This window comes from Melanaphis sacchari, unplaced genomic scaffold (genome assembly GCF_002803265.2).
Source record: "Melanaphis sacchari strain LSU unplaced genomic scaffold, SCAv2.0 Contig42_pilon_pilon, whole genome shotgun sequence".
NCBI classification, from domain to species: Eukaryota; Metazoa; Arthropoda; class Insecta; order Hemiptera; family Aphididae; genus Melanaphis; species Melanaphis sacchari.
This window is the reverse complement of record NW_020271275.1, coordinates 669,006-696,851: the sequence shown is the minus strand read 5'-3', so window position 1 is coordinate 696,851 and position 27,846 is coordinate 669,006. Positions and strand designations below refer to the sequence as shown.

At 27.2% G+C, this 27,846-nt stretch overlaps 3 protein-coding genes across 5 annotated transcripts; 1 reads left to right on the top strand and 2 right to left on the bottom strand.

Moving 5' to 3' along the window:
* Nucleotides 1-1,387: 1,387 nt before the first annotated feature.
* On the bottom strand, nucleotides 1,388-10,338 carry LOC112597595 (26S proteasome non-ATPase regulatory subunit 1-like). 2 transcript variants are annotated; one of them, XM_025343705.1, is made up of 12 exons: nucleotides 10,285-10,338; nucleotides 5,876-6,094; nucleotides 5,546-5,804; nucleotides 4,418-5,484; nucleotides 4,055-4,175; nucleotides 3,377-3,547; nucleotides 3,120-3,311; nucleotides 2,595-2,857; nucleotides 2,393-2,503; nucleotides 2,093-2,171; nucleotides 1,554-1,743; nucleotides 1,388-1,473 (listed from the first exon to the last, which is right to left on the bottom strand). In XM_025343705.1, exons 2-11 carry the CDS (start codon nucleotides 6,073-6,075, stop codon nucleotides 1,582-1,584), a joined length of 2,625 nt encoding a protein of 874 aa, XP_025199490.1. In that variant the 5' UTR covers nucleotides 6,076-6,094; nucleotides 10,285-10,338; the 3' UTR covers nucleotides 1,388-1,473; nucleotides 1,554-1,581. The 2 variants fall into 2 exon arrangements, with proteins under 2 accessions (XP_025199490.1, XP_025199489.1); XM_025343704.1 differs by lacking the exon at nucleotides 10,285-10,338 and having other exon boundaries at nucleotides 5,876-7,136.
* Nucleotides 10,339-10,931: 593 nt separating this feature from the next.
* On the top strand, nucleotides 10,932-13,691 carry LOC112597613. Of its 2 annotated transcripts, XM_025343725.1 has the most exons (3): nucleotides 10,932-11,136; nucleotides 13,184-13,396; nucleotides 13,466-13,691. In XM_025343725.1, the coding sequence occupies exons 1-3, from the start codon at nucleotides 11,127-11,129 to the stop codon at nucleotides 13,636-13,638; spliced, it is 396 nt and encodes a 131-aa protein (XP_025199510.1). In that variant the 5' UTR covers nucleotides 10,932-11,126; the 3' UTR covers nucleotides 13,639-13,691. The 2 variants fall into 2 exon arrangements, with proteins under 2 accessions (XP_025199510.1, XP_025199509.1); XM_025343724.1 differs by lacking the exon at nucleotides 10,932-11,136 and having other exon boundaries at nucleotides 13,053-13,396.
* On the bottom strand, nucleotides 13,667-26,961 carry LOC112597614. The gene is made up of 5 exons (XM_025343726.1): nucleotides 26,528-26,961; nucleotides 22,303-22,389; nucleotides 17,051-17,278; nucleotides 14,491-15,218; nucleotides 13,667-14,084 (listed from the first exon to the last, which is right to left on the bottom strand). Exons 2-5 carry the CDS (start codon nucleotides 22,345-22,347, stop codon nucleotides 13,715-13,717), a joined length of 1,371 nt encoding a protein of 456 aa, XP_025199511.1. The 5' UTR covers nucleotides 22,348-22,389; nucleotides 26,528-26,961; the 3' UTR covers nucleotides 13,667-13,714.
* Nucleotides 26,962-27,846: the final 885 nt, after the last annotated feature.

Sequence of the window (27,846 nt, the reverse complement as noted above, 5' to 3'; positions counted from 1 at the left end):
GCTATAAGTACTCAATGAAAAATTTTCAAAATATTTAGATTAATTTTAAGCTATTTATGCTACGAAATATGAACTTAATAACACCACTATAAAAATTCTAACTTAATAAAAAATTTAGACTGACAGCAGTGGCGCCAATCCTTATATCCAGGTATTGCAGTCGCAATACCTGTTAAGGGTGGTAGGTATGGTAAAGCTTCGAAATACACTAGCTAAAATAATAATAATAATTTTAATATCATCATAGTTAACATTACGAACTGCCCCTCTTCCCTTAACACGGCCCAGCTGGCAATTTATAAATTTACTTATTACTCATAATGATTAAAATTAGGTACTTCGAAAGGAAAAAAAATTGAGGGGCAGTCGCTCAACCTATTGTGGATTAGTGAATAGTTGGGTGAGTACTTGCTTTGTAATACCTCATAAAAATAACTTCGACGCCATTGACTGACAGACCATCTTGGCTAAATTTTTCTTTGTATCAAACTTAGTACATCCATATCGTATATACGTACGCCACTGTAATAGTGACTTACTCAATAACAGAGTTCACTCGTATCCTACAAAGCAGAACGACTTTCCTGTTTCTTTTTTTTTTTTTAATTTAAGTATTAATTTTGAACAATAGCTTGATGTATATATATATCCATATTTAATAATATTGGAAGTGGACATGGAAATATTTGTCTATAGGTCCTGCAATCTATGTATTTCAATTAATATTTTAAAAGCATTCAAGTCCAGATTCTTAAAAATATAATAAAGATAAAAAGAGACTTATTCAAGCAAATATTAAACATAACATTGTAGTTCTCAAAGTTCAATAATCTTAGAAAATGGTTTTGCGTACAAAATACTAAGTATTCTTGATAATAACATTATAATTGTTTTTATTTAGAATTATAAATGAGTATAAAAACACTATGAAAAAATCCACAAATAAAAAAGTTTATTAATGCAAAATGGTCATAGTTTGATGTAATTTCTGTTATTTGTAATACAAACAATAAGTATACAAATAAATTAAGTTTTCAAACTCACAATTGTTTTGAATTTGTTCATGTATACCTAATAAATTAAAATTAAATTGACAATAACTAACATAAAATATTTATAAAGAATAAAAAAGTTTCAAAAAAACATCTCATCTTATTGAGCAAAAAAATAAACTAAAAATATTCAATCCATACTTAATAAATGTAATACAAAAAGACTTTTAAAAATTATACTATGTAGAAAACACCAGATAAAAATAACTAGGCATTATTATAAGTTCAATAAACATTTAAAGAACTAATCAATTTTAATTTTTTTCTTTTCTATAAACTTTAAAATTTTTAAATCAACAAAATAACATATAAAAAAATAGAATAATTTTCTACCCTTATGACACTATTTAAAACGTGTACTATATTATATTAGTTCTACTTAAAACACGATCTGGACAATAACCATCAAATTATTGAAAACCTAAAAATAATTCCAAATAAGTAAATTTTTGCAATGAAATAACATATCATACAATAGGAATAATAATATTTAAAACATACACGAAAGAGAAATTTTTGTAGAAAGTATTTATGATCCACTATCCACACTAATGTTATTTGACGAACATGGATCCGTGTAATTTGTGTCATTATAATTGAGAAAATCCCAAATGAGTATAGTGCTATCTTTTGAGCAACTTACAATTTGAAACTCATCAAATTTGAGATCATACACTGCATCTGTGTGCATCTGCAAGATAAAATTAATTTAATTTCCTTAATGCTTCAATAGTAGACATAACAATATTAAGTATTATAAAAGAAAATACAGTTCTAGCCTTTCAGGTATACAAAGAAAATTAATTTAGATTTTTTTAAAGTATTTTAGTTTGATTTATAATTATTAATATTATAGTTTAAATTTTTAAATATAAAATACAATAGCATATAACTATATGCAGCTCGATAAAGAAAAATTAAGATTATTAAATATTTTATAACAAAAAAGTATTGCTAAATCAATTAATTTAATATTTCTAACAAATTATTCTATTTTTAAGTATGTTTTATATATCAAAAAACAAGCATACAATAATTACCTTAAGTGTACGTAAACATAAACTAGAGGCTGGAACAATAGGATCTAATACTGCTTCTAAATTCCATACTTTAATTTTCCTTGAAATCATATAGGTATTATACATATTAAAATTATAAAATTGATCAAAAAGTATTACAGTTTAAGCATTATTGACTTAATTTCATAAAATTGAAAATGATCATAATAAATTTTATAAATTATAAATAACTGCCATAATCAAGACAAATTTTAAAATAATACAAAAATAAAAATAAATTTATCAGATAAACAAACAATATACTAAAATACACAATCTTACCCATCATATGCTCCAGTAACAATTATTTTACTGTTGAATCTAATGCATAGTACTAATTCTTCATAGTAGTCCAGTATTCTTAAACAAATACCATATTCAATATCCCATAACCTATTTATATAATAAAAAACAAAATTAATTTAATAATTATTTTTATTGTAAATTAGACCACTTTAAAAATGTTATATGTAATAAGTAATACCTTATTGTTCTATCAGAACTTCCACTAACAACTAGTCGTTCTTTGTATTGAAGACAGATAACACCAGAAGTGTGACCAATAAGAGTGCGCACATATTCACCACTTGATGTATTCCATACTTTAATACTACTATCTTCAGAAGCTGATACAATGTATAAATTATCAAAATTAACTACATTTACTTCTGCTTGGTGACCAAACAGAACACAGCGCAAAGTAATTTCACAGGGTGACCACATAACCCATACAGCTATTGTACGATCCTAAATAGAAAATAATAATGAATATGAATAATATGCATGGGCGTAACTAGGATTTTAATCAGAGGGGGGGGGCCACTTAGGTTGGTTAGGTAATCTGATGACCTTTAAATTTTTTTATTTTTTCCACATTTTATCGTAAAATTTACACGTTAAGTATAAGAAATAGAATTTAGTATGAACTTCATTATTATACTTAAAATTATTGATAAAAATAAAAGCATTAGAAAAAAAGTAATAACTAAAAAAAATCAAAAAAACTTACTTTTGAACAAGTGACTATGATATTATTGCTAAAACTTAAATGCAAGACTGCTTCAGTGTGATGAATCATAGTGTTCAACATTTCACCAGTATGGATATCCCACACACGAATCGTACAATCACTGGAACTACTCACTATCATGTTGTCATCATATTGCAAACACAGAACAGAACCTGTATGGCCAAGTAATACCTAAACATAAGATTATGAGTGAAATATTTTGTTTAATAAAAATAGTTCAAACTGTTATGCATTACCTTTAAACATTTTAACGTGTGTTTATCCCATATTTTAATAGTATTATCACATAAACCAGCGACAATTTTATTGTCATCATACTGCAAACATTTAATACCTTTATAATTCTCAGAATAACAATTTATCCTTTGTAATAAAAAATGGCCAGTCAACCAATTCAATTTTATATCCTAAAATTTAAAATAATACAAATTATTAACTAATTTTTCTAATTTAGTTCAGTGTTTAAATGTATATTGTAATATAAATACTAAATAAATATTAAATTAATAAATCATTTCATGCTAAGTATCTCACATAGATTGTCTTTGTATCACATTTTTTATTCTGTCATTAATAAAGTCTATATTATATTATACCACACTACTTAATATTTTACCAATCTACTACATAAATTTAAAAACTTACACAACTACTTATTTGAATACTTATTAGTAGTGAACTTGATTAAAGTTTAACTCAAAAGTTTAAATTTATCATAATTACATAGCTCAACAAACTAATTGCACTTTTTCATAACAATTTATTTTTATTTTGTGTTTTGGATTTAGGCAAGCCAAAAATTTTACTTAAAATAACTATAAATACATCTCAACATTAACATTTTAATATTTATAGATAATTAAAAGTTATTAATGACAAACACTTTAAAATGTATTAAATATAAGACTACATACTTCTATATCTTGTACAATTTTAGGAATCAGAACACCATAATCAAAATAATCAAGTTTTGAGTGCTTTTTACGGTGTTTATTAGACTTTGACTTAAAGCTTTGATTAAATAAGTATTGGATCCTGAAAAAAAATAAAATATTATGATCTAAATGAAGAGATTAATTAAATACTATTAGGTATATATTGTGTACAAGGGCCAATACAAAATATGATGACATCTTTAACTATTATTTTTAAAACCATACTTTTGCTTTTATCTCATATTCTCATACTATACATGTCATTGATATTTATTAATTATATTCATTAAATAATATGTTTTAAACCTACAAGAAATGTAAACTGATAATCCTACAACTTACCATCCTCTTTTTTCTGCAAGTTCTTGAGGTAATGAGTTGTAACGTACAGTATGATTGATTCGTTTATTACTTTTCAACTCTAAAACTGGCATATTAAGTTGTGTGTTCAATGTAATGACACACGTGGGTGTGAAAGCTAAAGATAAACAATGGGCCAGACATATACAGTACTGATATTGTGTGAATAAAAGTAGACCCACAATTGTTAAAATATTAGTGTGCCCAATTTTCGACTCCAATGAAATTGAAACATTACGACCACCACCATCAATAATACCCTGAGCTAAAATTGCTCCAAACTTAACTACATCATCTTCATGTTTATCACTGATTACTTTAGCATATAGAGAACGGAAATATTTGTCTTCAGAGCAAGAACTCTCTGTTTGGTGAATACAAATCATAGAAGAAGCAATTAGAGCTCCTTGGCGCACAAAATTTACCATGTCATTAGTAATAGGAACCAATAAAAGAATAGCTTCTTCATGTCCGGTACCAGCAAACGCAGTGCCAAGTGCCATAACTGCACCATATCTAATGTAAGGATTATAACTCTTTGTAAGTTTACTAATGATTTGAAGGCATAGCTCAGGTGTCCTAAACAACAAAAATCCTAAGCTTGTAACAGCTGCACAACGTACATCATCACTGACATCAAAATTTGAAAAGTGCAACAATTTTGAAATAGCAGTCTCGCTTCCAGTTCCACAGTATGCCATAGATATTGTGTACATAGCAGAACAACGTAATATAGGATTTTTATTTTCCAACAAAGCATTAATTAATTGATCAGCTTCTTGCAGTCGGTCATACATAAAAAATGATATTCCAACAGCTAAACCTCTCAAAATTTGTTCATTCTGTGTCACCTGAGCAAATTCCACCATGTCTTGAAGAAAATCATCATTTTTTGTTCCCAACATAACCAAACCCATAGCTAACCCAATAGCTTCACCAAACACATAGTTGTTTTGATACATATTAATTTTCAGTTGTTCAAAAATATCTTTACGACATGTACCCATGGCGGATAGACCAATTCCTAAACAGCATCCATGTTTCACAATCTAAAATAAGAAATGCAATAATTATATCATATATTTTAATGTTCAATTACTTTTAATTTACTTTATTGTTTGAATCTTTAAGTTGAGTAAGAAGATAATCATTAATAGCCGAACCATGATTGGCAAAGATCAAACCTAAAGCATATAGGCTGCCACCTTCACTATAACTATAACTTTCAGATGAATTATTTTTCTTAAGACACAAGTAGCTATGTATTAGTTTCAGAGCATCTGTTTCATTGCCTCTATGAATAACACCAAGTGAGACCATAGCAGAAAATATTTCCCAAGTAGTCCAGTTAGCTAATTCTAGATTATATCTAAAACAAAGAATAGTCTACTGTTCAAGTATTAAAAATGTTATGCTATACTATAATATTTAATGATTTACCTTAAAAAGTGATCACTTGTTGTACCACTATTTATAAAACCATTAGCTATCATAATAGCTGTGTGACAAATATTTGTATTAACTGAATTTTTTGTGTTATTTAAAATATATATATTTGTATGATTATTTCTAGTTAAAAATTGTAAATTCTTCTCTATACTCAATTTTCCACTTAATATTTTGGTAAGTTTTTGTACCATTTCGTGATTGTATTTATCACTAGACCCAAGAGATTTAAAAGAATGTACTTTACTTTTATGTTTAATTGCAGTAACTTTGCTTGACACAACAGTTATAGTTTTAGTAGTACGGGTACTAGAGGGAACTATTTGCCATAAAGATTTAAAAACACTAAATAAAAACCTTTGAGGTGCCAATTCAAATAAATCAATTGCTATCTGATATGCCATTAAACAAGATTTTTTATCATTTTTTTTTATAAGATTTTTAAGAAGCTGAGCAACTGATTTTGGGTCATTTAAAGATATGAAACATTGGCTCAAACTGATAAAGTCACATTGTTTTCGGTAAAGATTAACAAAAGTCAGTAACACTGTATTACGAAAACTACGATTTTCAAAAGTGCTCATTGTCACTTGCTTAGCATATGACAACATTTCATTTACATTGTCTACTGATTTAATACATTTGTTGAACATATCCATACGCTTTGTTTTCAAGGCTAATTTCAATCCAAGTTTATAATGTTTGTCATCTAAACACTTTCGAAAAATGCAGCTGATAACATCTTCCAAACATACTTCTGAGGCCAACAGTGAAGCTGTGTAATCAGAACCTTTCATACAAACTTTAGTGTAGTGATCAAGACACTTGGCAATGATTTTTTGCGTGTATGAATCACAAGCTTCCATGTTAATCATATCGCTAGTAGCCAAGGCGTATCGTAGAGAATTCGGTAATGAATCAACGTGCAAGTATACTTTACTCGTGAACAAGGCAGCTAGACTCCGTTTCGCTAAAGTCTTGTCCTTAAGAATAAACAGGTCAGGTTCGGCTTGAATGGCACAAGAGAAGTCGTACCAAAATTCATTCAAGACACTGTCCAACGTGTTGTTTCCAAAAAATATTAACTTCGACGTTAATTCCTCCAGCAAAATCACTACGTCCGCCGCTGAAGTAACACTCATGTTGCTGGTTGTAAGTGACAAAGCTAGATTTACGGAAACAATTCAAGTGCCGCGAAAAAACAGTGAAATGAAATTCGTACGAATGCAAAAAAATCATGTTTCCGTTCAACGAGTGATTTTTGCGAACTATGGTGTACCTATTTTTATAGATTGATTGATAATATTGATTACGATCGAAATATCTATACAAATTGAATACCTAGACACCACTACCACGGTCTCAGAAGATAAATTTCAAAAAGTACCCATTTAATGTCTGGTTTCGTTCATACTCTAATTTTAAAAATGATTTCAATGTTCCGCGGTCGTTCTGCAAAAGTGTGATTTAGTGATCATCAATCGTAGAACATCGTGTCGAAAATTACTACGACTGGTGGTTTTAGGATATTCTTACTAAACTTGTCAATAATAATAATAATAATTAATAACCGGTAGTATAGACATTTGCACATTAGATCATACATCAATCACCATAATCCATGGCTTTGAAGGTGGGTACTGGGTAGATGCTATTTAATATTCGTTAAAAATAATATTTTTAATTCAAATTAAGACCGTTTTTTAACAGTTATGTCTTATCACTTTTTTGTTATCAGAAAACAAGTATGCATTATGGGCTTAGATTATGCACCAAGCTAAGAAATTGAACAAGCCAACTACCTACTGAACTACAAATTACAATGCCTCAATACTCCGATGGAAAAAGTAGATCACCTTTAGTTTCAAAGTAAATTTGTTCAATTTAAATTAATTATTACCATGAACTAAAATGATATTATTTTAGTTCGTAATTATTACTAATTTATTACGAAAAATATTTTTTCCCTAAACCTGTCTCAAAATTGATTTCAGCCACTATGACTATAAATAACCAATATTGAATAAACCTATCCTATATCTATTTTGTTTTAAAGCTCATTGTTCCAAACTAATCCCGGGAGATTAGGAGCCCCCTTTCAACTTGGTTTACAGAAGCAAGATCTATAAATTTCTAACTTTATATTTCTGTATATTGAAACAAAAAGAAGTGAAAGAACTTAAATCCATTTTCATAGAGTGTAAGTTGTTGTAAATGGGTTGGATGTTATATTTACAAATGAAGTAATATACTTATTTAAACATCAAAAATAATAGGCATTCTTGTTATATTCTATGATTATATTATCGGATATCAAGGTTTTATGATAATACCATTAACATTATTTAATTTTGAACTAAATCGTAAATTTGTGATGGGGATTTAAATATCATCAATTTTTTGTAGCATGAATATTAACTTAAACCATGATCTATGTTGCTGTGTCCTAGGGTCTGTGGAGATCGTCACAAATCTCTATAATAATAATTAATAGACATGTTAATTTTGTATTAAATAATAAATTTTGCATACTAAAAACGATTTTGATCGGAGTAACGGTATAGTAACCAACAGTAGTAAACAATAGTGAATAGTATATGGTAAATAATTTCAACTAATAGACGTAATGGTTGTAATGGTATAACATTTGTCATTTGAATAACCAATCTGTTTTATTCTCTCTGCAGAACAATAATTTATCGATAATCGTTGATGATATATTATGTGATTACTATTCAAATTTATATTAAACATTTTAAGATATTAAAGGAAATTTTCAATTTTGTTTACACAAAAGTACCTTGGATATTTAGTTAGCGACCACAGTATATAACCTATTTTTAAGTATGTCGATACGATGCTTGCCTATCATATTCAATACATTTCTATATTTATACATTATACTAATCAAAAATATTAAAAACAAGGAAGTTTGGAGTTTAATAAGAATTAGTATTTACATAATTTTTCAATTTTAGTTTAACAGATTAAATTCTAATTTTGATATGAGCCTCTCGAAATCGCGGTTATATATATTTTGTTTTAGCATAAATTAAATTAAATTTATTTTTTCATTTTTACAGAATTTAGTTAATTTGTGTCAGGTATAGACACTATCTGATATTAACCAAATCGGGCGACATTGGTCTTGAACACAGCCTCCAAGGGACGCGGCATACATAATCATACATAATATATTTTGTGCTACCTAATACCATTGATTTTAGAATATTCTGAAATCAACGAAAACCTATTACAATGACAGGAACGTAGATTAGTTATATCCAGTGGCGCAACTAGGGGAGGGGGTGCTAAAGACCATTTTGCACTCCTTATTTTTTTCATGCCAAACTATTTATTGAAAATTGCTATTACAATTCCTGTTAGCTCTGCTACTTGCGAGCGAAGTTTTTCAACAGTGCGGCGGATAAAAAACTGGCTGATCAAGTGTGCTTTAGCAAAGGTTTACCAATTTATCTTAGCTGAACATTAAAAAAAATATATATTAAATCTGCTAAAACTCGAAACTTTGTAAACTATATATTGCACGAAACTCAGCAAAATTATGTTGATTTAAAATGTGTAGTAAATTATTATCTATTTAGTATGATTATGAAATTAAAAAGGTTACTCACTTTAAAAAAAAAAGAGGGTTGTAATTTTATTTTTAATATTTATATGAAATGTACAAATCTGTGTTTATAATTTTGATGTAATGAATGTATGTTAAAAGATAGAAGTGTGGAGGACCAAGCCCCCCACAGATCTGTGAGACGTTAATAGTTTTAGCACCTCATATATTTTAGAGGTTTATTAATTAGTTGCGCCTATGGTTATATCGTATCTACTCTAATATTCCAATTGGATTTTGTCAAGGATATATTGATATCCTAAATAATGGTTGAAGTTTATTCAATAAATTATTAAATTACTTTTATATTTATAAAAATGTTTTTGTAATCAATGATTTTTTAAACGAATTATTATGTATCCAATATACCCACGCTTTGTAATAATTATATTATTGTTGATATACATATAAGGTACCTCCATCAATCTAGAGCAATTTTGACCTAAAATAAAATTTATTCAATGGTTTTTTTTCCGGATTTTATTATTATTACTCTAAAAATCTAAGTAAAAATTACATTTTCATACAGTCAAATCATATTGTTAATGTCGGGTTGTGTAAGCAATAACTAATGTTCCCTTAAACATGATTTAATGGGTCATGGAATAATCCGATTAAATTAATCAATTTTTATACACCTCAGCATTAATGTTCGTCCGTGGTATACCTTATAAGTTATAAGTTATATGTGTTAATATATCATTTCATCAATAAATTATGATATAGATAATTATATTTATTGTATTGTTATTTACTTATAAGTTACGTTTACCTATATCTGGCTATGCTTCGACTAACTTGTTTTCACATCGAAAATAACGATAATATGTTCATATGACAGGTAAGTTCAACACAATCTTGTTTTCGTTTTAAACTTTTCCAAAAATACTTCTACGAAGTTTTCAACTACGCGGATTGGCATTTTCATTAAAACACTGTCATAGAATTGCATTTAAATTGTCTTAACTTATACTCGTATACATAGGTACTAGAAATTGAATAAATATTAAGTAACCATAAACCAAGTGTTTTGTTAACAAGAAATTTTATTTTTTACCCGTCGTTTCTTGTATATTATGTCCATAGAGTTTGTGCGGTTTGGAATATTAGGCGCGATCTCGCGGAGGTAACAACTACCAATGGCAAATATCAAGACCAAAACTCGTTTAGGCGATAATTTTACATCAAAACTGCTGATTGTTTAAAAATATTTGCTTCTATCATCAGCCGACTTTTCCAATGGTTTGGTAACCCATTTTTAATACAAAATATCTCTTTTCGGATCGTTTTGGCGATGGACAATAATTAATGTATCAATTCGTTACCAAACCGATTACTTTCGTTACCACCGTGAAAACACGCTTGTTATCAGCTACTTTGATTCTTGTGAGATAAGCTGACAATGACTGATAACGTTAAATTCGTATTTCTTAATTCTTGTAGAAAATAAAAATTAATTTATATACTATTTTGTGACTTTGTGTGTTCACGGTCCACCATCCCCAAATCTTTTTTTTAAGTTTTAATACACATAAATACAAATATAATCAAATTTGTATCGTTTAATAATTATTAATGTGGTTTGGCAATTAGATATAAACAAAGTCTGTCAAGATGTTTGGATGTAAGTATCTATATACTATTATTTATTCGGCCTATTTTTATGAATATGATTATAATATGAACCTATATTTAAGTATTTAACTAAAATATTTTTTAACATTATTATATTATTCTGAATGTGAACACCATTATAATTATTTGTTTTTATTTGCATTATACATTATATGTATAATTTAATTGGAAAAATAAAGATTTACAATCTTTATTAATACTTATTAATAACTTATTATTATACTTATTAGATATTCTTAATGTGCTGACAAGAATAAAGTTCTAAAGACTAAGAATATATTTTGAAAAATAAAATATTTAAAGATATTGTCAAATAATTACATTTTATAAGTAAAAAATAAAAATTAGTAGGCAAATATTTTTAAAACAAAAATATATTTAATATTTTTTATTTATATATATATATTATCTAATTTCATTGTATACATATATTTTATTAACACATCTGGAACTTCTTGCATTTGCATGATTTTTTGTGGTGATTGAAAAAGAATATCCTAGGATCTGATTTTATTTTAATTTAGCGAAATCAAAAATGAATTTTGATTACATATTTAATTATATTTTACAAAAAAAAAAGGCACTTCAATTTTGACCAATTTAAATATTCTCGACAAGTATTAATATTATATGCATATACATTTTACCACATTTTTCCCCTATAAATATAGTTGCATATTTCGACCATTTTTTATACAACAAGTTTTGACTTAAACAATCAATATCTTGAGCAAAAGACTTCTAGCGATTGCATGTTTGTTTTGAGTAATCCTTAAATAAAGGTTGACTGGAAATAGAAGAATTTTATTATATTATAGCAAAACCAAATTTGTAATTATTTTTTGTATATTCTGGTATTTTTTGAAACATTTAGATTGAAGCATATTTCTATTTTACATATTTTCAATAAAAATAATAAATAACTCATTATACTATTTAATTATTTGAAGGCCACCAAATATGGTTATTGTGTACTTTATTAATAGATGGTATAAAATCATATTTAGTGCATATTTTAGAATTTTCATTTTCATGACTTGTATATTTTATGCTTTTTTGTGATTATAATATGTCCTTAGCTCTATCAATAATAAATAATTTTTTCAATTTTATTGATCATGCGTTATTCACATTTATTTATAAAAAAAAAACAATTTAACTACGTATTTTAATGCAGTTTTTGATAATTTTAATAGCATACTTCAAACATTTTTAACTTAAAAAGTCAGAAACTATAATTCCTATAAAGATTAACAAAGTACAAATACATCTAATTTCAGTTAGGTATCTATTTTTGTTTTAGGTACTTATTTACTAATACATTTTTCCTAAGAATTATTAATCATTTATCCTTCCACCTATAATTGTTATTAGAATTATCATATTGAAAGCAAATTAAATATAAAAATAATAAATAATTACATAATATATATGTATTCTCTATAAGTATTTTATTTTGTAACAATATATTCTAATATTATAAAACATGAACGTTTTTATTAATACATAATAATGTTTTTCATGAAAATTAGACTTATTTTTTTATATTTTCATAGATGAATACAACTTGTTATTTAACAATAAATATTTATATATATAAATTATATTCAAAATAAATCATACTTAAATATTTATTATTATATTCACAAATAATTAACTAATCTAAATTACCATAATTTTTTGAATTGAATAGAAAGTATTTCTAAGAATTAAGAATTACAACTAATTAATGTATAGTTACAGTGTACATTTCATAAATATTAAGAGACTTATCAAATAATACTAAGTTATCTTTACACTAGTCTCCATATTGAACAGTTAATGTTTATTATTTTTATTGAAAAAATTATATTTTATTTTTACATTTAACACAAAATATTAATAGTATTTATTTTTTGATACCTCGTTTTATATCTTGATTTTTCTTCTTATAATGCATGGAAACTATTTCTATTTTATTTATAGAACCTTCAAAAGTTAAAATATTAAAATATAATTATCTATGTCAATTAATATGTTATGTTTAATTTTTCCAGTTCGATTTCATTTTGTACGCAGATTCTTCAGAAGAATTATGAATCCAATGACTGTTGAAGAAGCTGAAGCTAAAAAAGCTGTACTCGCAAAGGCATACTTCTTTTTAAGTTTAACAGCATTTATTTCTGTATTATACCAAGTGAAGCAAGGTCGCCTTGATTGGGTAGTATCCGAAGGATTAGTTCCAGACGATGAATCAAAACTCTCACCTGGTATGTTTAGTGTTTACTACATTATTATTATTGTTATTCTTTAAGTTATAATAGAAATAATTTTTTCAGCTTTTCAGTATGCTAGAATGCTAGGTGTTGAAAAGGCTACTGTTATCAGAATTAAAGGTGCTAATGTTATGGGTACTAAAGAGTATGATAAAGAATCATTTGATCCAACTCAACATGTACTTGAAGAAGAAAGTTCTTCAAAAGATCCCGAAAGAAAATTTTTACAATTTTAATTTGTATTACAAACTAAAATCTAGTCTACACAATTATTGAAATTTATACAAAATTAAATAAGTTTATTTACTTAGATTATACTTGACTTCTTTTAAAGTTTTTGTATCCATTTTGTGGCACGGCTGCTGCAGGTTGTTCTTCCCATCTCGACGCAGTGTGCAGTACATAGCCAGGATCATTTGGCGATTTAGGCTCTTCCATGTTCGCCCCAAAGTAAAATCGACTTTTAACCGATTTTTGTAATGAATCATTCACTCTCTCCACAGGTGATTTTAAAGGTAGATCAGTAGGTCTAGTTGGTCTCTTTTTTTCTGAAAAAACATATGGTACTCTGGCATTTTTCACTTCATGTTCATTTTCCTCCTTTGGACTTTCTTGTTGATTGTGCACAGTACTCGTAATGCTAGGTGATTGTAGTTTAGTACTGTTCTTAATATTCACAAATCTGAAACCAACAACGATCTAGTATAAGTTGGACTAATAGTAAATGATTAATTGCATTAATTACTAAATTAGAATTATGTTATCATTAATAAAAAGATATATTTAACAGAGATAAAGTTGTATTCAGTTGGTTATATGAATCTGAAAAATAATTTAGTTTGTTTTTTATTTTTGACTGCACAAGTCGATTATTAGGAATCGTTAAATAATTATTATTGTTTAGTTAGTAAAGTTGCCTATTTAAAACCCCTTGAACGAGTCTTATATTTTAGTAGTGTTTTTGTCCTGCTAAAGCACGAAACAAAAATCATCAGTCGACATTACATCGACTTTAATTTTTAACGGTACAATTTAAATCCCAATTTCGTTATCAGCTTTACATTACTCCCGAGTATACGAGTACTAACCTGCGACGGTAATCCGGAGACTCTTCTGTCGGCACGTTGATCTCGAGTTTCTTCATTTTTGGCAGATCCATGTCCGTGTCGTACCAGTCGGCGTGCCTATGTCCGCGACCCACGTCAAACCCGCGGTCGCCCATGTACCTGCGACCGTACTGGTGTGCGACCGCCCCGTCAACGTCGTCGTAATCTTCTTCCGGTCGTCCGCGATCCCTGCTCGCCGTCGTCTGAACGCTCTCGTTCTTGGTCTCCACCACCCGACCGTTGACGGCCGCGGTCGTCCGCAGCAAGCCGTTTTTCTCCTTGTTTTCTTCCACCGCCTCCCGCTTTTGAACTCCTTTCGTCCCGTTGATGTGCACGCCGTTCGTCCCGTTGGCGTGCAATCCGTTCATACCGTTGGCGTGCAATCCGTTCGTACCGTTGACGTGCAATCCGTTTGTCCCGTTGGCGTGCATTCCGTTCGCGCCATTGGCATGCAGTGCACCGTCGACGGCGGTCCTAGTACGCGCGATGTCGCCGTACCGAGTGTTTTTCGGCAACAGGTGCGACTCCTTATCGTTTCGCCTGTTCGACAGGCACGTATCCAGCACGAACACCATGCCAGTCACTATGGACAAGATGCCCAACACGAGTGCGTTGATGACCAGGTTCCCGGGTACGCTGTCCACGGCGGTCAATACCAGACAGCCGACGGCGATGAACAGCGCTGCGCCGATGACCAACAGAAACGATTCCTGAAGCACGCGCGGAACATCATTAATATTATGGTTTTGTATAATTATTTTTACAATATTGCAGCTGAAATTATTGCTAATTTGTAAGATTAGCCGTAATGCGATAAATGGTGGTCAGGTGGTTGAATTTCGTTGAAACACTATATTTTATACACGGGTATAAAATTAAAGGTACCTACGCATAAGTACCGCAAAATAAGTATGATTTTTGAATTTTTATAAATCTTAGTTATTGTGTAGCCAAACTTGAGTTATTTTTTGTTGAACCTATTAGGCATCTAATATAAAAAATTGTTATTGCTATGAGTGTAGGGTGGTAAGCCAGCTAAATAATTACAAATTAGAATAACTTATAATGGCTTGTAATATAGGTACACTCTGGTACAGTGATCTCTTGTTACCCGCTGAGATTACATTTCATGAAACTTGCGCGGATAACGAAATACTGTAAAGCATTTGCTTGTAAAAAAGTAAGTTAGGTAGGTAAGTTTAATTTTTTAAATACAATTCATAAGCATTAATTATTTATACTTATAAGAATAAAATTAATACATGCCATTATGTAAGAAAGGATAAAAAAACTTAGTAGATTAATAGGTTAGGTAAAAACGTTTAATCATATACTAATATCAGCTAATATAATTGAATGATTGGCAGTTATTAATCTTACGTAGATATGTCGTACTTATAGCATTAAGTTCTAGTAGCAAAGTATGTTTATAAACTTATTCGTAATGATCATAGGGCGCAATTTCAATTTTTGACTTGGAGGGTCTTTACATATTTAAATGAAACAGACCCGTGGAGGGCTTTATCACTACACCCTTGTTCAAATACCTATAAAATATATTAATTTGAATAATACATATCATATGATATAATATTTTTTTCTCATCCACTTTCATACATTTAATACAATTTATACATCACAACACATCTATTATTAAAATAATGAAAAATATTTTAATAAAACAAATAAAAACATTTAGATACATACTTATACATATTTTATAATTGTAACTGTCGATTCGAAATGATAAATTTATCCAAGATTAGTTTGTAGAACAATTTATTCATTCGGAAAATCCTATTCAGCATAAATTATTAATAAATTAGTTTGAATCCTGGAAGTTTGAAGTCTATTTTAATATTCTTTATTGTTGAAACTTATCTTTCGTATGTCACAGGACTAACATTGGTAAGAAAATATTATAATTTATAAGTTTTATAATGAAATTGTATAATACTACAAAACTAAAAACTACAATTTCTTTCAAAAGCAGACTGTGTTATTGTTAAAACTTGTAAAAAAATTATTAAATTCAAAAACCAATAAGAAATAACGCCGAAATCTGAAATTCTTAAACCTATTTAAGTATTTAGTATTTACATACTATGTATTAGTAATAACTAATAACTATATAGTTTAAACATTTTTAATCTTTAAAGAAGTTCAAGTACCTATCTATGTACGTGATTTACGTAAAGATATTTCAATAACAAATTTATTGAACTAAAAAAATATTTTTAATAGGAACCTTTAAAAAGCGTATTATTTATTAGTATACTCAAACGCTTTTTAAAGAAAGTATTCGAGTATGTATTTCAAGTACAAACGAGTAATGACACCACCAAGAACTTAAACATGTATTCTGAATACATTTTAAAATTATTCTTAATAATACTGTTTGTGAGGTTTTCCCCACTTAACTATGAATAACAAGGGATCACTGTACATCAAGCGTTATGTATGTGGAACTTTTTGAGAATGGATATATATACTTAAAAACGTATAACTATTGTGATGGATACGGTCGAATGGTGGTCTTACAGTTTTTTTTGCTATTCTTCAGCTCTCCCATTAAGTACGCTATGTATAGCGCGACGCATATTATTATGTAACCGCCAAAAGTAACATCCGCGAACAGGGATCCAGCCCCATTCCTTGTAATGTTGTTCAGCAATGGCCACTCTCTAGACGACTTCTCGAAGAAATAAAACAGTCTGGTGGCTTCTACGTCCGACCATCTCTTATAGAGTAGACAACTCAAACACAAAATCTGCACAAAAAACAAATCATCATGCGATCAATATACAAAAAATACAAACGATTATTTTATAATAATTTATGCAAATTTTTTTCTGTTGAACAATAACTATACAGGTAATTACGAATCAATTAAATTTAGTATTTTTTTTTCCTATAAAGCTTGATTTTATCTACCAACAAGTTAATATTATGCATGTTGCAGTTGTTAAACATTATTAATGGATATATTGGTTATATTTTTTGGCTATTTTAAAAGTAATTATTAAACTTGTATGACTTGATAGGTATCTATGTTATACGACATGAATCATGAATGTCCGATGTTACCTGGTGCATAGTATAATAATAACTAATAAGTCATATTATTTACTATTGTATTACTATTGTAATATAGTTACTATATTTAGTATAATACGTGCACAAGCGCACAATAGATATGTAGATAACTACGTAATGTACGTCAGTAATATACACGCTATGAAATATAAGTATCAGAAAATATCAACACTTAAACTACAACACGGTTAATACTCATGTGGCATAAGTCAAAAAGTTCTTAGTTGGTCATATTAATGTACATTATACAGGTCGGCAGGTACCCATTGACCATAATAGGTACTCATTTCCAACTGCGCATTATTTCTTTCTATTTTAATGTTTTTATTACGAATGAACATGTTTTGATTTAATAGACATCACCTTGCTCACAATAATTACAATTGCTTATTAGATATTATATACACAAAAGACGGAGCACCTTTTTAAAAGGTGAGGTCTCGTTAACTAATTTGTTTTAATGGGTAATCGTTATCGTCATTGCGATATAAAGCAAGCTGTGAAAATTTTTTTCTTCACAGTAGGTTTATGTATAAAGATCTCTCAAACATACCTACCTATATTACAAATAAAAAATAAAATTACAGTTGTATTTGAATAATTACGAGTATACATGACAAATGTATACTATAAATCATAGAGGCACATTACATAAACATAAGTATATTGAAATATGTATTCTTTTGTAAGCTTATGATAAAAATTACTTATGACTTGTTCAATTCGTCAAAATTAAGTATGAATTTGCATATAATATATAGATATGTGTGAATCTGACTTTTATACAGTGTACGTGTATATAGTTAATTAAAAATGATAAAAATATTAATAATGACAAATTATACATGTTTTAGATTTATATTGTTCTAGATATTCATTGGTGAAAACCCCACAATGAAAAAAAAAATATTAAACAATACAATTTAGTTATTATTTATTATTATTAATTATGTAGAGTCATCGGCTGGTATTAAAAACTAGACAAATACTCCCTAGTCCATAATGGCTGTATGTATCCTTCTCCCTCTCACAAAAAAAGCCAACGAATCCGATTAAATTATCTAATATTTTCAAAATCTTAATTATTCAGACTTAAAATTTTCTCTAAACGTTCGATATCTATTCTGCAATAAAAAATAAAATAAAAATTAGCCTTTGTTTGATACTATGAATTTTCGAGAAGTCAACTCAACTCCCACATATGACATAACTACAATGATGTAAAAAATATATATATATATATCCCTGCGGATACACATTAAACGTAAACACGATAATTAAACGTACAAAATTCGTTTTTAAGTCATTAATAAAGCTATTGATAGATGAGTACCTATAACGTACATCATTAATCCTTATATATAGGTTAATCTAATACACGGCGAAATCAGGTTTATTTTATCCTTCAATTTTAATTGTTATCGTTTTTTGCTATCATTTTCAACTTACATCATACATTAGGTATGATATGTATAATTATACAGTTATATATCATATAGTTTATTTATTTAACTATATATTATTGGAAATTTTTGATTTGATAAAAAAATAAAAATAAAAATATGTATATTATGTTATAAATAGGCGAGCTCGGGTCTGCGAATAAAAAAATCATAATATAATATATTTATTTAATTTAAATAGCTATAGCCTATAGGTAGACTATGTAGATCTCTTTATTAACACGTGAGAGTATCGCAATATAATTTTTAAACTAAGTTTTTAAATGACAATATGACATTGAATAAATTGTATAACATTGTATATTTTTTTCATTTTTTCTCAAGACCTTGAGTATAAAGAGATCTTCGTTTACTAAAACAAAATAAAATTACTTCTACATATACCAAGGTACTTACTTCACAAAATAATTAGTATTCTGACAACACAACAAAATACGATTTTGATTTTTCTTTTATAGTTACTAATAACAGTGAATAACCAACATATTATAATCGTTTAATTGTACCATATTTTGCAATTTGTTCCTACCTATAATAAATAAGTAAATATATCATACCAGTATGAGGATTATGACTTATGAGGTATCGTAGTATTGAGGCAGGTATTATATTTATATCATCACGCAGGCACATATTTTGTTTTAGAGCGATTGAATTATTTGACCTGGGAATAAATATGATTAACCCTGAATTTTGAAGTGATATATTTATATTGATAAATATAAATCAAAGTACATATAAATTAGGTAAACATTATTTTATTTTTTTTTTTGAGAATAGTCAAACATTATTTAAAACCAAAACATTACGATGATTTTATATAATTATCATAAAATATTATTGCTGTTTAAGTAATTTAATTTTTTATATTTATTCTACTTAATATAGGTGGTATTCATTAACTTAAATTTTTCTATATTCATAGTTTTTAAGTGTTATTTTTACACTTTCAACCTTTTACATGATGTATTGATGTATGTCACATTTTTTAGTTACCTATGTACCTAAAGTGAAGATCAAATGTTGTTTTAAGAATACGTATGAAAGTACTACCTATGAGTAATTTTGTTGGTACAATTTTTCGTACAAAATTTACGTTTTTGTAATCCGTTAATAATTGCTACTACTACTGCCTCTGCTAGGTCAAATTTTCAACAGCATATACAACAATGTTTGTGCACAACAAATTTATCGTAATTTCCGATAATTTGTTATTCGTTACATTTTTCTGGATTAAAATAAAAACCTATTATTTGGTTTTTTACTGTAGATATATAATTTAAAAACATAAATTATAGATGTGTAAATATTTTATTCAGCAAAAAATAAAGTATAATCAATTTAACTTTCCAAAAATAATCATAATCGTAAGCTTTAAAATACAAATTTTATAAAATAAAAAATAATACTGGTTTATCAATATTCAATAAAAGTACATTTTTGTTGTTTTATGAGTATGTTTATGATATAACTCGTATCATATAGTTAAAAAAGAGATTACAATGTATAAGTATGATCAGTGATACACCATATAATATAATATTTATATATATCTACTTCAATATAGCCCATAGAAGTTTTAATTAAATTTTCAACTGGTTTTCCATGTCATTCGACGACCGCAAGGCACAATTGCATAAACAATAATGATCTTTATAATATAATCTCTATATTATTATATTACGATAAAGAATAGTTTATCACAGACGAGTACATAATATAATACCGGTCATGCGCTCATATATTACATATATTATATATATATATATATTATATATATAGTACATGAAATATATGAGCTGAGTACTTTAAACTTTAATATGCAATTCGCAAACGATATATAATGCGACTGCCGCCAAGTTATATATATAGAAAACCAGAAGAGCAAATATTTGAAATTCTCTAATCCCCTATACACAATAATTTATTTTTTGTTTTGAAATGAACATTCTGATGTAGCAATATAGGTACGTCTTACGCACTCAAAAAAAGTATATGTTTTATATTGTGCGAATATTTATACTAAGTTACTTGACTATATAAAAAAAACATATTTTTTGTTTACCACAAACAAAAAGAAATTTGATATACGTATATGTTTATCATATTATGCTCAGTAAATAAGTAACTTGAAACGTTAAAAAATATATTATGTTTGTATATTATAGGTATCAATTTACATTTAACACAATTCGTGGCGCTTATATGCATGCATATAAAGTGTAACGCATATGACATCTATATCTATCAATAATTTATACATATACAATATACATATTTAAACAAACTTTATAAAAGTACTTACGTAGATATCTGTTATTTATCAATTTAATTTAATAATTAATAGTGGACAATAATCAATTCCATTTACCAAAATTCACAATCCAAAATTCGATTTATTTATTTGTGTTATATTAAAGTATACGTGTATTATAAATATTAATATGAATTATTAAAAAAAAATAAAATTAACTGAAAGTGGATAAATTGATAAATTGAAATGACGGATGGAGATTTAAAATACGCATAAATTAAATAAAAATGTAAAATAAATTTAAAATATTTTACACTGTTAAATAACAAACATATGTATATAACGATGAATTCGATATAGCAGGTACCAATTGTATTATATAATGCATAATTACAGTATAATAGAGCTATAGCCTATAAGCAGTACTAAGTAGAAACCACTTTCAAGAATAATTAATTAATGTTCGCGTATAATTTAATTTAATTTTTAAACTTAAATTCATTAATACCTTGTTAATATCTGTATCATGTTATTTTTCTCACACGCCGCTTAATTTATTTAAATTTTATATGAATAAAAATAAGCAAAAAATGTATATAGTCAGTTTGATTGCATAAAAGATAAAAGTGGAATTATTAACAATATAATTTGTACTTAGCAAGTCGTAATAAAAATGACAAAATTAATGACGATTATAATAAGTTTACTTTAGTTTTTTATATGTATAAAAATATTCTTTTTAGCAATTTACATGTTTTGTCAAAATAATCTTGAAGAGACTTTTCGTATGTAATATGAAGAAAAAATTAAAACCTTGGGCATTTTCCCACAGCCCATATTTTCATGAAGGTTGTTCGCCAATATATTGTATAATTAAATAATTATTTCACATGTATGTATAATACCTATGTTATGAGGACTTTGTCACTATTATAATATATTGTTTCTAATGTTTATACTTTTATTGTTCATTTTACTTACAATTTGAAAAAACTTGAAACTGGCCCAGCAATCGCAAACGGACATATTCTGACCTTGGGTATTCCACCAAACTCATTTCATCACGACCTGTAATTTTATAAACGCACCATGTAAAAAAAAATAGTATTGTAATTGATTCTAGTTAGTTAATAAACACACTCGCAGTAAATAAAATAAAATCTATTTGTCGTCGGCTATTATATACGTTTAAAATGCACTATAACAAAACTGTTCAAAATAAATTTTAATGTAACTCAATTAGGTAGTACCTACTAGTTATTACCTATTAAATACATCACCTATCTACAAATAAACCATATAGCGCATACACCTAACCTAAATTCATTATATTTTGATTAACTAGAGTAAATTTAACTTTCTATCCATAACCTCAGCGAGATATAATTTTTTTTTATTTATTTTTATTTCAAATTATTTAGTTTTGATGGGATTTAGAAAAACTTAGAAATGTAAATTATTTAGAAATGTATGTTTAGAAAATACACACGTATTGTGTACATACATATGTATTATAAGTATATTAAATGAATAGCTTTTCTACATAAGATGGATTACAATTTAAAAATAAATTATTCCTTAAAGTTTAACTTTTAAAAATGCTATTAATCATAAAAAAAGTAAACATGATTTCAAAAATGTCATTAATAGCATAAAAAATATCTATAAATTAATCAAAATCAATAAATGTATGTTATATACCATATCATATTGAATATAATATAATATCATATCATATAATATAACGCAACAGTAAATCTATATATTATATTAAATTTACTCGATTTATACAATATATTAAGTATATTATCATTATGTAACATAAATCATAAACGATCTAACTACTTATGTATGGTTTAATACTAACCATAATTCATAATATTATATTGACAGCAAGGTAATTAAAATATTATGTGTTGTAACTTATAATCAATCAGTATAATTATCTTTCATAGACATTAGACATATTTTCTTTTCTTTATTAAACTATTAATTATTTAATTTAATTCAAAAATTAATATTATATATATGTAAATACTAAATAATATAGGTACCAATTAGTTAGGTAGTAGGTACCAATAATAAATACCTACATAACATATAGTTTATAGGTGCTTATTAGTTATATATACTTTGTCAATCATGAGTATGATTTATTATCTATTTCAATAAATTATTTATTTGAGCCCAAAATATAAACAATATTTTAATTATAGTATTGTTACGTTAACGTCATTAAATTATTTGTTTAATATATTAAGTCTATGATTCATGTAAAATTATTATTGTTCTCGGTTTATATTTTGGACAAATAAATATTATATAGTTGGTTATGTATAGGTTTAGTAGTATTATATAGTACTGAAGTTTTTTAGGTGAAGTAAATGATTCAACGTATTTTCGAATGCGTAACTTGGTAAGCGAAAGTTATACACTTATGCTCCGTGCGGTAATAAAATTTAAGTAGTTATTCTTATCGTTTACTCGCGTATACATGATGCGTGCATTTTGTCTTGCTCATTAAACTGGAATAGATGATAATATTATGCACACGTATTAAGATTGAAGTAGTTTACCTATCATTATTATTGTTAACGATTGACGAAATGTCAAAACATACCATTATACAAAAAATAAAATGCATAAATTCACTTAATTTTTTTCTTTTTAGGTAAATATTATACATTAGTATAAGTAGTATAACATATTATTATGTTATTATAAACCTCTAAGAATTGAGATATTGATAAGCCCCCCATCGCTCACTGTACGTCGTATCTATGTATTACATTTTGTACATAATAATTATTAATGTGTATACTTAAAATAAATTTTAATATTTAGATTGATTGTCCAAATGTTTAAATACTAACTAGTAGTAAATTATATGTAATTATATGTGAACAAATTATACTACAATGTTGTATGAAATTAATAATTATCATTTATATATTTTCATGCTAATATTTATTAATAAGTAGCTTACATTTTTTGATTTTACTAAATACGTGTCCGATAAATCTAAATACTCGTTATGGATCTTTAAATTATACACCCTAATTACAAATTACAAATACGTTTAATAATAATTTGCTACTATAAAAGCTATCGTTTTAAATGTTATACATGATGATTATTTTACCGTAAACCATTAAAAAAAAATAAAATAAATTGTTAAATTATATACATACATTCAAAACGTAAAAAGCATACTATTTTACGTTTTTTATTAGTATAATTTGATTTTAAAATAGTTGAAAATATCTTATGTATCCCGGTTCCCGATGAAATAATCGCCCTATTTATTACCTGCAATTTAATGTTTTATTCTATGATAGTATGATATATTATATATACATCATTATTCCCGAAGTCTATTTTATATTTTTACTTTATGAAAATTAGCTGATAAGGATATAAAAAAAATTGAAATGATAAAAAGGGTAACCTTGTAACACATATATAAAATAATTAGATAGTATTCTCAATAAATTTAAGCAATTCGTATTTAAACTTAAATGTCACTGTATGTTAATTAAAATAGTAACATAGTATATTTTTTATAATTTCTTATACATTAGATAAATGAAACAGATATAAACCAAAGATTGGATCGTATAAACTTAAAATCATAATCTATGTATATATATATATATTTTATAGTGTATATAAAATGTAGATTCATTTAATTATAAGATCCAAGGTACTTGATACTTTCGAAACGATCTATATGATATTGATTATTACACAATATTTAAATACTTATGTGTGTATTCGGACAGTTAAAAATATTCAATTAAATCTAAAATATCATCAGGTTTATACCATTTATAGTTAAGACACATACCTCACCTGCAGAAAAGTACAAAAAAACAGCGTCACTTTAAGACTGCGGTGCCGATAATGATATGGTCGCACGGAAGACGTTGGGAAATATCACAAATCTATTGATATTTGTTTTATGTCCAAAATAATAAAAATCGTTATATCCTGTCCAAATTTATTGCATTCTAGAAATTTTAACGTTCCTCAATATAATTCACGATATTGTTCTACGTTTTCAATTCTATTCCATCATACAACTTATGGCTATAAGAATCTATTAGATCGTGTTGCTCGAGAATATGACAGATTAAAAAACTTTGATTTGTTTTATATACGAGACTTACATTTGATAAGCCAAATTTCCTTAATGAGTTATCGACCTTTATTTAACTATATCGAGATTTTTATTTTTATTATTTATCATTTTAATTAAATTTATTATTTAATATTTATTATTACTTTGCTTCAAAACCGGATTAATGTAATAAATGACACTGTGCTATCCAATTTTGGAAGCTCCAATTTTATATAAAAAAAAAATTATTAGATGTATCAAATATACGTTTAATATATATTTTTATACTTTTATAAATATTGTTTATTGATATTCTGGAAGTCCCTTTTTTGAGGAGCCCTTTCAACCCTTTTTAATCTCTAGTTCTGCTATTCTCTATAATCGGGTTCCCTGTATAATACTGAATATATTGATCGATATATAAATATGGTAATAATTAACTAATTAGGACTATAAATGTAATAATTTAGAAAAATTATGCTTTATGTACCTACTTCAAAATCAAAACAATGTACCAATAAAATTATCAATTTTTTTTTAATTTCGAATAAGTTTTGAACCGAAAAATATTTTATTTAATTAAAAAAAAAAAGTTTTGTGGGAGTACTGTAGAATTTTAAATGTTAAACGTGAAATTTTAACCTGAAAAATGAATATTCTCATTCAATTTTTCGACGCCACTCGTAATTTAAATTTTTAGTCATACTTATAGATCTATTCCGAAAAATTACGGTTATAAAATAAAAATATTCAATTATGTAAAAGCCTTTCAGTATGTTACAAAAATACTTATTTAAGTAAAAATCTCAAAATAAAAATTATTAAAAATAAAAAACAAATATTTTTTTAAAATACCCAAAAAAACCCTAAAATACTATCTAAAAACTATAAATAAAAACTTCTTATTTTAATTAAAAATTATACAATATATGAAACGGTCACGTTATAAATTGAGCATCGCATAATAGCTTCGGAAGACGATGCACTTTACATCAAAATCCTAGTCTAAGTAATAATATAAATCTTGCATAGTTTAATCGGAGGTGAAAAAATGTAAACGTTCGTATAGGTATAATAGTTACTTACCCGGCGTAGAACACTACAGGTGATCGGTAAAGTAGGTACCACACACTATGCACTATAAAGTATCTTCTAGCTGAACAATCGACACTTGGGGCATGTACACAACGATAGCTATTAACAACGGTCAGGTAAAATTATTCTGGATCGTACTTATAGCAGTTCGGAATGCATATATAAATTTAAATATGGTATATTTATTGCAGTTTTTGAACGTTAGTATGCTGAGTTTTTTCCACACAGAGGTTGAAGCGAGTGTGCTAACCAGACGACGGTTGAACGGTTTTACACTATATTATAATAATTGTAAATATTGCGTGTAATACTATTTCGATATAAACAAAAAATAATAATACTGTAGATCGCTGTATGACACGCCGTGTAGATCTATCGGGCGTACATGATAGATATCATATGGCACGCGACTGCGGTCTCGGCTTCGCGGTGCGTCGCGCGGCGAGGATGACACACACGCGCCGTGGTGTTGTGCGAAGCCCGTCCTTGCCCCTCCCCACTACCATTGATATTTATCCGTTCAACTCGTGAAAGTTTTGGATGTTTTTTTACGGTATTGTCGGAATTATAATTATTATTACAGTGCAATCCTTCCAATGTCTTATATGTATAATATTACACACGTTACCAGGTCGAGTGGGGTCGGGTCTCCCTTTTTTTGTTATTTTGTCGAAGTGATAAACGACCGTCTGCATAATATTATATTATTATAATACATAAACGCACAAGCCACACCACACGTGGTAAAATAATTATTTTAACGTATTTAAACGATATTGTAAAGTTACTTACACCGCACGTCTGCACAGTGTGGAGTACGTATAGCTCGCATATATTATATACAAAAAATAAAAATGTGTAAGACCGCAATATCATAAATACTTTTCTTGGACAGTGAGTAAAACCCCGGCCGTATTAACTGCCGGTAAATGTATTATTACGTTATTATTACATGGAGTGATAACAAATACTTTATGTGTTTTATAATATTATATACGAATGCGACCGCACTCCACAAAACAATCAATTAATAAAATGGCGCACTCAGTGATATTAAAAATCAAACTCACCCTTCGGCTATCAATGTACCTACTATATAGGTACACATAACACTATAACAGCGATCCCACGAATTCCTATGAGAAAGTGCCAAAAACTTCGATAATCTTACGGACATTATGAGTGCATATTATAATAAACATAATAAAATACGAAATTAGACTTTATGGATAGCGGGTGAAGCGTGTAAAAATAATATAAACGTGTCAATTTTATAATATTATAGTTATTGACGTTATTGTTATTTTATA

Bases quoted from the DNA above. Each gene is read 5' to 3' on its own strand.
- LOC112597595 (XM_025343704.1), bottom strand. From the start codon at position 7,023: ATGAGTGTTACTTCAGCGGCGGACGTAGTGATTTTGCTGGAGGAATTA. The intron at 2,504-2,594 runs GTATTACTTATT...TTATATAAATAG, and splicing joins AGTTCTGATAGAACAATAAG to GTTATGGGATATTGAATATG. The intron at 2,172-2,392 runs GTAAGATTGTGT...TATGATTTCAAG, and splicing joins GTTACTGGAGCATATGATGG to GAAAATTAAAGTATGGAATT.
- LOC112597613 (XM_025343724.1), top strand. From the start codon at position 13,150: ATGTCAATTAATATGTTATGTTTAATTTTTCCAGTTCGATTTCATTTT. The intron at 13,397-13,465 runs GTATGTTTAGTG...TAATTTTTTCAG, and splicing joins TGAATCAAAACTCTCACCTG to CTTTTCAGTATGCTAGAATG.
- LOC112597614 (XM_025343726.1), bottom strand. From the start codon at position 22,347: ATGTCCGTTTGCGATTGCTGGGCCAGTTTCAAGTTTTTTCAAATT. The intron at 15,219-17,050 runs TGTAAGACCACC...CGCGTGCTTCAG, and splicing joins TGAAGAATAGCAAAAAAAAC to GAATCGTTTCTGTTGGTCAT. The intron at 14,085-14,490 runs GTTAGTACTCGT...TGTTGGTTTCAG, and splicing joins TCTCCGGATTACCGTCGCAG to ATTTGTGAATATTAAGAACA.